Genomic DNA, 10,478 nt, shown 5'->3' with positions numbered 1-10,478 from the left:
TCTGCCTCTCTGTGTGTCGGGCCTGGACCTGAATGTGTTCTGCTGTTTGATCAAACTTCACTTTAACTTTTTTAAAAACATTTAACTTCTTCTTTACCGGCTCCAGAGTTTCCTGAAGTTTCTTCTTGTGTTGTCCAGCAGCTTCATCGATGGGTCTGATTGTGTGTTTGCTGTGTTTTTCTGAAGTAATGCAGACGAGACACACCGGCTCCTGATGGTCCAGACAGAAGAGTTTGAGTTTCTCAGAGTGCAGACTGCAGAGATCCTCTGAAGCTCTCTGATCTCTCTCCTGCACAAAACTCTCACTCAGGTTCTTTAAAGCAAAGACAGGAGGTAACCCTTCCCTTGAGTGTCTCTTCTTACAGAGTGGACACTCCTGGTTCTTCTTCTCCTTCCAGCAGTTCTTCACACACTCTCTACAGAAGCTGTGGCTGCAGGACAGCATCACTGGATCTTTAAAGATGTCGAGGCAGATCGGACAGCTCAGATCTTCTTCAAACTTGGACGCCATTTTATCTCAGAGTCAAAACACGCAGCAGAAAAAAACAGGAAGCCACTCCCCGTCCCTGAGAGTTACTTTCACTTTGAAACTCTCGTTCAGTTTGTGGATTCAGCAGCAGGTTGAAGTGTTGGTATTCCCAGTATCCCAGTATAACAAGTACTCCCAGTATCCCCTCCTCCTCCTCCTGTCCTCTCTCAGTGGAAGTCGTGCTGGTTTGTGTCTGCAGGTCGGTCCGTCTGTCAGCGTGTGTGTGTCTCTTCAGGGTGAGGCAGAATAACAGCCTGTTTCCTGGTTTGTTTCAGACGAAACAGTTGAGGGGGCGGAGCTTCTTCAGAGCAGGAACACAGAGAACAGTCTCATTTCTCTGGGGGGGGGGGGAAGTGTCATGGATCAGCTGACTGAGCAGACAAACGTGACAGTCTTTTTCTTTTCTTTTTTTAACAACTTTATTGTAAACACAGACAATGTTACAAAGTTAGATTAAGGAACAAAGGAACATGCCAGGGGTTGACAAAGACTATGACAAGTAAAAACATAGGGAAGGGTAGAAATGGAAGGGTCATCAGTTTACACAATTAAAATAAATACAATATTCAAGAGTCTTCAGGGCCTTGGGGTTCTCAGAGTGCTGGATGGTTTTCATGTACTGCTGCAGCTCATTAAAATAATGTTTGAAAATAGGTTTTCTGTTTGCAAATTTACTTTTATGGATATGAAATTTAGCCAAAATGATAAAAAGATTAATAATATGGTACTGTTTTAGTTCCAGACAAACGTGACAGTCGTCTCTAGCATTGTCGTGACCAATGACGTGTTGACCCTACGCCCGCACGCCGCTTCGTCTTAACCTGTAAAAACTAACTTCCACGCTAAAATAAAAATGTAAAAAGTGGGAGAAAGTAGAAATTCCCAGCTTTCCAGTGGTACCACAAATGTGTCATTCAGACGGCTCCACAGTACGATCGCGTTGTGCAGCACATTTAAACCATCAGGTTATTAAAACTGTTAAAGTTTCTCATAGTTTCTGCAGAGTGTTGGGCATACAGCTCCCATCTGCTCACAGCTTCTATATCACTGTGCACATGCTGAAGTGTTTCTGAGAGGTTTGTTTTGAGCAGCGTTGAGTGAGTTTGTTTTACCTAAACACACACGGTGGTGTGTAATGAAAGTAACGTAGGCTAACAGAGGGATTTGTGACAGAAAACAACATCAATTGAGTCCCGGTCCTGGTCTTGCTGACTTTATGAGCAGAGTCAGCTGGTCCTGCAGGCTCAGACCACAGTGCTCCGCTGCAGGCTGAAACGACTTGACTCGGTGTCTCTTTAACCGACCGCAGCTCAGGTTAGCATCTTCATCACAGGTAAAGGTGTGTTTAAAGTGATGCCTCGCTGTCTTAAGTCCAGGATAACTAAAAGAAGGGGGCTGTGGCGGTGACTCAGGATAAAGTGAGCGGCTGTAAACACAGTAGAGTCCCGACACAGCGTCATCGAGAATCACCTCCGCTAAAGCTGCGTGATAAACACTTTGTACTTCCGACAAGTTCTTCGAAATAAAAGTCCCCGGCCTATCTGAAGTTGTAGTGCTTTTAATGTGAAACATCCATATCAGGAAATGGGGTGTTTACAGCAGAAGCAACTTAACACAACTTGTCTGAAATAAAAAGGACAGAAACAAAACTTAACCTGAACAAAGCTCACAGCTAAAGACTACAACGTCCTGAGAAGAGAACACACAGAGACTTAAAAACATCTTTCTCTCTTATAATAAACTAAACACACAGAGACTTAAAAACATCTTTCTCTCTTATAATAAACTAAACACACAGAGACTTAAAAACATCTTTCTCTAGTATAATAAACTAAACACACAGAGACTTAAAAACATCTTTCTCTCTTATTATAAACTAAACACACAGAGACTTAAAAACATCTTTCTCTCTTATAATAAACTAAACACACAGAGACTTAAAAACATCTTTCTCTCTTATAAACTAAACACAAAGAGACTTAAAAACATCTTTCTCTCTTATAAACTAAACACACAGAGACTTAAAAACATCTTTCTCTAGTATAGAGTTTTTTTCCAATTGCTAAAACACAATTTTGCAAACTAGGCTGGTTTTATCAAAATACTTAACACAATTCACAAAACCACAAACCCAAACTGCAAAATACCTCACATATCCTGCAAAATGAAGCACTGCAACCAAAACTACATATAACATTATCAAAATCAAGGTTTTGCACCAAATGGCACACACTTCATTCATATTACCAGATTTCTGTCTAACCAACTACACACTGTTGGGCATAATGAAAAGCACTCTCATCTTTAGTATGCTTTGCCATAATACTAAAATAGTTTGAAGTGTAGACAATTCTTCAGATTGTTCACATGCACCGAAATATTTGCAGATACACACACATGCTGTTGAAACATTTATTTTTTTATTTTTCACCAAACAAGTCAGTGCTACTGTAGCATGTGGGCTAATTGTGCATTTAAGTCAAATTTAAATTAGGAAGAAATAAGGTAGGTCTCTCGGAGCTCAAATGTGAATACCAACAAAATCCAAACACAGGTAAATTTAAATAATAATTATTGTATTTCACATAAAAAAATACTTCCAATATAACAAAACAATAAGTTCAAACAACCAACATAAATATCCTCTTAATCAAAAAACCCTTCTTGGGTCCATCCAAAAAAAAGTCAATGTCTTTCGATCCGTGTTCGAATGTCTTTTTAGATCCTACCAACTTGTAGGCAGAGTAGATCTGGTAGATTTTAGCTCGCCATCTCCACGCTGTAAGGTTCATACACAAAAAACCTGACCGCTGTGTAAATCATAAACTCGTTGTCCCGTCTTGGGCAATCAAACAATTCTGCCTCTGCAACATGCCATGAGATGAGGTGAGGGGAAGTGACCTCGTAAACCGGATGTTTATGATAAGTGGGAGGAGTTCTGATTGGTTGAAGATTTTAGCGAAGTTCAGGTGAGATTATGGAATGTTTTAGAAAAATAAAATAGGGAAATAAATAAATACAAAATAAAATGAATGTTTTTTCTTACCACTGTAACTTTTGCTGCTTTGCTAAAGTGCTCATGATGGATAGGCCGGATCTTTGTAACATAACAATGAGTAAGAAAAAAAAAATAGAGGGCTAATATTTAATTCAATTTAATTACCTGGGTTACACTACATATACCAGTGCAGTAAAACGGCTTAAGTTGGGCTGCACTCTCTGTCCAGCCTCTCGCATTGTCAGCCCATGATGACATGATCAACTAAGGTTGCTCTGATTTCATTTGAAAGTTGTTTTCTTCTTTGGCCATGAACTCCTCTACCAGCTCTACCTCTACCTCTACCTCTACCTCTCACTCTCACTCTTCCTCTACCAGCTCTACCTCTACCTCTCACTCTACCTCTACCAGCTCTACCCCTACCTCTATCTCTACCTCTACCTCTCGCTCTTCCTCTACCAGCTCTACCCCTACCTCTACCTCTACCTCTCACTCTCACTCTTCCTCTACCAGCTCTACCTCTACCTCTCACTCTACCTCTACCAGCTCTACCCCTACCTCTATCTCTACCTCTACCTCTCACTCTTCCTCTACCAGCTCAACCTCTCACTCTTCCTCTACCAGCTCTACCTCTCACTCTTCCTCTACCAGCTCTACCCCTACCTCTCACTCTTCCTCCCCCTCTCATTCTCACCCTCCCTCTTCCTCTCTCTACAACCTCTTCCGTTGTTGTTGTAAAAATAAGGTGCTCACTTGTGGTCTTTTCAGAGTGCTTACTTCCTGATTGAAGTGATAACAATTAACCATTGAGGTGTTTGGCCAGGTGGCACATACATTGACCAATTAGCTCATGAAGTTTCATTTTGAATGGCAGTGTTTTGAAATGGCAAACATGTGACTTTATGTCAGATTGTTGTGTCTTATGCAGAGAACCGTGTTCAGTGCATTTAAAAAGTGCCATTTTGAATTGCAAAATGTGTGTAAAGCAGAAAATGTGTTTAGACTTTTGGAGACTTGAGAAGAGGTTTTGCTCTCTGTGTGTCAGTTTAAATAATTGTGCTATGCATGTCATTTTAGTGTGTTAGCAATTGGAAAAAACTGTAATGTGATGATATTGTGCTCAATAGGGGAGAGGTGGCACCTGCTGGTCATATAGTGAATTACATCATGTAGTAATGAGCAGTGTGCATCAGTTGATGACAGATGAGCCATCAGTGTGCAGAGTAATCACTTCAGAAGTTGGTTGTGCATGAATGAAAAGAGTGAGTACTTACCTGAAGTCTTATATGTGACATTGTGTGTTCTTTAATGTTGAGACAAAGTTATTAACTCCCACGGAGCCGGAGTTTAGAGCTTAGATGTTCGGCGTATTCTGGATATAATAATACATTTTTATTTTATAAGCGCCTTTCAGGACACACAAGGACACTGTACAACAATCAACATTTTAAAAACAGCAATGGATAACAAAAACAGCATACAATAAAGAAATGGAATTGTGGACAGTGGAATTGCAGTTTAAAGTGTCAGAGTGAGTAGGCGATCTTGAACAGATGGGTTTTGAGTCTGGATTTGAAGATGGGGAGAGAGTCAATATTGCGAATGTCAGGTGGCAGAGTGTTGTAGAGCTGGGGAGCAGAGCAGCTGAAAGCTCTGCCCCCCCATGGTGTTGAGGCGGGCAAAGGGCACGGTGAGGTGGATGGATGAGGAGGATCTGAGGGAGCGGGCTGAAGTGGCGATGTGAAGGAGGTCAGACAGTTATGGGGGGGCGAGGTTGTGGATGGCCTTGAAGGTGTACAGGAGGAGTTTGAAGATGATTCTTTGCTTCACCGGGAGCCCGTGGAGTTGCTGTAGGATGGGGGTGATGTGATGGTAAGAGGGGGTTTTGGTGACAATACGGGCAGCAGAGTTTTGAACCAGTTGGAGCTTATAGAGGGATTTATGAGGGAGGCCGAAGAGGAGAGAATTACAATAATCAATACGGAAGGTGACAAGGCTGTGGACAAGGATGGAGGCAGTATGGGGGGTGAGGGAGGGGCGGAGACGGTTGATGTTTCGTAAGTGGAAGTATGCAGACTGGTTAATGTTATTGATATGGGATTTGAATGATAGTGTGCTTTCGAGGATGACACCCAGACTCTTAACCTGAGGGGAAGGGGAAACTGAGGAGCTGTCAATAGTGAGGGAGAAACTGCCAACTTTGGATAATATGGATTTAGTGCCGACGAGAAGGATCTCGCTTTTATCACTGTTTAATTTAAGGAAGTTTGAGGAGAACCAGGATTTTATTTCAGATAAACAAGAAGTGAGGGAAGAGGGTGGAAGTGTGGAGTTTGGTTTACTGGAGAGGTAGAGCTGGGTGTCATCCGCAAAGCAGTGGAAAAGTATATTGAATTTACGGAAAATACTGCTGTTGGGCCACACAGGCTTAGGACAGTCAAACAATGGACTTGGGCCTGCACCTCTGTAAAAGCCTCATTTGAGTTATTCACTGAGATCACAAAGAGGCCTAAAAGGACTCTTAATCCCAGAATCCCCTGCGGTACTTCACACCTACGCGTGAAGTAAGGGGGGACCGGAACCTCTCTCTCCTCATTGGAGGGGACCTGAGGTAGACCCCCCATGGAGCAGGCCAGGCTACAAAACTCCAAGACTTCCATTGCTCGACCTCTTTCCACGCGCTGACTTCTGGTGCTCGGAGATCCAAGCTTATCTCCTGTTTCCTGCAACAATCTTCCTTTGTTTTAAGTTTTTGGCGCGCAGGTAATCCGCGGCCGGCAGTGTTCTAAATTCCGAGCTCGGATTGTCCAGTGAACGCATCTCAGTTTCTCGGAGAGCGTCAGACTATAACAGATTATCAGAAAGATAACGGTCTTATTCCGTCCTGCAACGAAAGGACATCAACGGACATCTTTCCACTCGACGGAGAACATATCGAAGCCGCTCTCGCCGTAAGGGACCCTCGCCGCCATCAGACGCCTCTGCACCAGGACGGACAGAAGATCTGTTTTATCGCCGGACTCTTTTCCTTCACCAATCGCGGACAAAGCGATTCACAAGTGAGGCTTAATTAGGTCTGGGCAGAATTAGCTTTAGAGAGCGTTTTTAACAATTGTTGATCGAAGCAGAAACTGTAATTTTTATCTTTGTTGGACCGCTGCGTCCTGAGTTTTAACTGTTCTAAACTCTTGTTGTTTTGGACCGCTGCGTCCTATATGTGTTTAGCGTAACAGTGTTATAACCGGGTATTACTCTTCTGATCAGAAAGGCCAGTGTAAGCTGTATTAACTTGAATTCGGCTATTGGTTTGTTTCTGTGAATGAAGGGAATTACTCCGAGTTGTGACGCGGGAGTCGGACTGTGATCCGGCCTCTTCAGGCACGCATTTCTCTTTTATTTCCCCTTCTACGAACATACACACACACATATTCCTGTGTAAACGTACATCTGGAGACCAACTCCACCACCGCGCCATTACGCACAGAGATCTATACACTCGCGGCTATCCAGACGCCTCAGAGACACAGATTGTGTAGGGCCGAACTCAGTCTCTTTTAGACCTTAAGGCCACATTTAGGCCTTTGTTAGGTGTGTGCCATCGGAAGGGCGACCACGTGGGACGAAGCCATCTCCCCCCCCCCTTTCTTCTTCCCCCTCTCTCTCTCTCTCTCTCTCTCTCTCTCTCTCTCACACACACACACACACACCTACATTCACACCCCTTCCACAAGCCTTTGCTTGATAATGTTTGTTGCTTAGATTAGTTTATAATAGTTATTTGTTTAATTAAGTTCATTGATTTTGGATTGATGTTGCTTTGTTTAAATAAATTCTGTTATAATTTAAGAGAGTAGTTGTTTGTGATTACTGGTGTATTTGCATTGTGATATAAGCTGGGTGCGAAGGCTTTGTGTACGGATTTCACGCCTTCAATTTATTAAATATAGTTATTCATTATTAATAATATTAGTAATTAAATAACTAATTTGAGACTGATTTGAGTGATATTTTGGTTATATTTACCTGATTACAGGTTGGTGCCCCAAAACGAGATTAAACATAGTTTAATGATATTTTATTTATATTATTAATAATTAAGTATAATTATTAAAGAATATAACCAAAGTTGACTTGATACAACCCCAACACTGCCAAGGGGGAGAAGGTAGGTGATGAAGAGAAGGGCTCGGATTTGAAGGATTTGAGCTGTATGAACTGAGTGCGGCCTGAGAGATAAGAGTGGAACCAGGTAAGGGGGGTGTGAGTGATGCCAATGGAGGAGAGTCTACTGAGGAGGATGGGGTGTGAGATAGTGTCAAAGGCTGCACTCAGGTCAAGAAGGATGAGGATGGAAAGTAAGCCGGAGTCAGAAGCAATGAGGAGATCGTTGGTGATTTTTAGTAGAGCAGTTTCTGTACTGTGACGGGGGCGGAAACCGGACTGGAAGGGCTCATAGAGGCTATTTTGATTTAAGTGAGACTGTAGCTGGGTGGCGACTATTTTTTCCAGAATTTTGGAGATGAAAGGTAAGTTAGAAATGGGGCGGAGGTTATTGAAGTTGTTAGGATCTGAACCAGGTTTTTTCAATATAGGAGTGACAGCTGCAGTTTTGAATAATGAAGGAACAATTCCAGTGGTGAGGGAGGCGTGAATGATGGCAGATATGAGGGGAAGCAGAGAAGAGAGGCAAGATCTGACCAAGGTTGTGGGCAGGGGATCAAGCTGACAAGTGGAGGGCTTGGATTTTTGGATGAGGTCAGAGATTTCAGAGGGATCAGGGAATTGAAAACAGGAAAGCGACTGATAGTACGGGAGAGATTCAGAAGGGGAGATAAGCAGTGGGTTTGGACATAAGTGCTGGTGAATATTGTGAATTTTCTCATTAAAAGAGATGAGATGAGATGAGATTCAACTTTATTGTCATTACACATATACAAGTATAGAGTAACGAAATGAGGTTTGGCATCTCACCAGAAGTGTAAATAAGCAGAAAGTGCAAGAGTCTGTGCTGTGTACAGTAATTACACAATTTACAGATGTAGACTAAAAAAAGTGAATTATTAGGTATATATGGATGGCTGGATTAATGGGATGCTATAAATATAAATAAATGCTATAAATATAAGTATATTCTTAGGATTATAATATACAGATTAAGGTGCAGTGAGCATGCTATACTAATAATATACAGATTAAGGTGCAGTGAGCATGCTATACTAGTTTACAGATAATATAAAGAATATGGACATATGAACATACTATAATACAATAATACAGGTGGATGAGAGATGTGTGTGTGTGACCAGGAGGAGTGGTGGGGGGATGATGGGTGTGAGGTGATATGCAGGGGAAAGGGGGGGGTCAGCAGGGGGCGGAGAGAGAGAGAGAGAGAGAGAGACAGAGTTCAGAGTTCGGGGGGTAGAGTTCAGTAGAGAGACAGCTCTGGGGAAAAAGCTGTTCCTCAGTCTGCTGGTTCTGGTCCGAAGGCTTCTGAAGCGCCTACCGGAGGGCAGGAGGGTAAACAGTCTGTGGGCAGGGTGGGAGCAGTCTTTAAGGATGCCGTGAGGTCGCCGCAGACAGCGTTTCCTTTGGACATCCTCAATGGCAGGAAGTGGACACCTTGTGATGCGCTGGGCGGTTTTTACCACCCGCTGTAGCACCTTACGGTCTGTGACAGAGCAGTTTCCGTACCAGACTGAGACACTGCTGGTCAGGATGCTCTCGATCACACAGCGGTAGAAGTTCATCAGTACAGCTGAAGACAGGTGGTGTCTCTTCAGTGTCCTCAGGAAAAAGAGGCGTTGATGAGCCTTCTTAACCAGACTGGAGGTGTTAGTGGACCAGGAGAGGTCCTCTGTGATGTGGGTCCCCAGGAACTTGAAGCTGGAGACACGTTCAACAGCCATCCCGTTGATGTGAATGGGCTTCCTCTTTCTCTCCTGAAGTCCACGATGAGCTCCTTCGTCTTGCTGGTGTTGAGGAGCAGGTTGTTGTCAGCACACCAGGCGGCCAGATGCTGTACCTCCTCCCTGTAGGCTGTGTCATCGTTGTTGCTGATGAGGCCAATCACCGCCGTATCGTCCGCAAACTTGATGATTGTGTTGGATCCATGTACAGGTCTGCAGTCGTGGGTGAAGAGGGAGTAGAGGAATGGGCTCAGCACACAGCCCTGTGGTACGCCTGTGTTGAGTGTGATGGTGGTGGAGCAGATGTGTCCTGACCTAACATACTGGGGTCTGTTGGTCAGAAAGTCCATTATCCAGTGACGGAGGGAGGTGTTGAAGCCCAGGTCTCCGAGTTTAGTGTTTAACTTGGAGGGGATGACAGAGTTGAATGCTGAGCTAAAATCAACAAACAGCATTCGTGCGTATGTGTTGTTATTGTCCAGATGTGTGAGCACAGAGTGCAGCGCAGTGGAAACTGCATCCTCTGTACTCCTATTGCTGCGGTAGGCAAACTGGTATGGGTCCAGTGTGGGTGGGAGGCAGTTTTTCAGGTGTGCTAGGACCAGTCGCTCAAAGCACTTCATTATGATGGGTGTGAGTGCCACAGGGCCGTAGTCATTCAGGCCTGTCGGGCTGGAGTGTTTCGGCACTGGGACAATGGAGGTGGCTTTGAAGCATGCTGGCACAGCTGCTTGGGCGAGGGACAGGTTGAAGATGTCCGTAAAAACCCCAGTGAGCTGCTCCGCACATGCTCTAAGCACGCGCCCGGGGGTGCCGTCTGGACCAGCAGCCTTTCGAGCGTTGATCCGGCTCAGTGCAGTGTGGACGTCTGTGGAGGTGAGTGAGAGGGGCTGGTTGTCTGCAGGAGGTCTGGTCGTGGTCTGCGTCTCCCTGTTGTCTCTATCGAAACGAGCATAAAAGTGATTTAGCTCGTTCAGGAAGGAGACATCTGTGGTTATCGGGGTGGAGTTTTTGGGTTTATAATCACTGATGGCCTGGATGCCCT

The 10,478-nt window shown here is 44.0% G+C and overlaps 1 protein-coding gene across 1 annotated transcript in view; it reads right to left on the bottom strand.

Annotated features, from left to right (window-relative positions):
• LOC136183179 (E3 ubiquitin-protein ligase TRIM39-like) overlaps positions 1–787 on the bottom strand; it is a 62,097-nt gene extending 61,310 nt beyond the window's left edge. Inside the window, exon 1 of the mRNA XM_065965655.1 lies at positions 1–787. This exon is cut by the window's left edge and continues 2,547 nt beyond it. Within this exon, the coding sequence (XP_065821727.1) occupies positions 1–511 (511 nt within the window). The 5' untranslated portion in view covers positions 512–787.
• Between the last annotated feature and the right edge of the window lie 9,691 nt (positions 788–10,478).

The sequence above is a fragment of the Labrus bergylta genome, chromosome 17 (genome assembly GCF_963930695.1).
Source record: "Labrus bergylta chromosome 17, fLabBer1.1, whole genome shotgun sequence".
Taxonomy (NCBI): Eukaryota; Metazoa; Chordata; class Actinopteri; order Labriformes; family Labridae; genus Labrus; species Labrus bergylta.
Note: the sequence above shows the minus strand (reverse complement) of the source record. Positions and strands in the feature narration are given on the sequence as shown.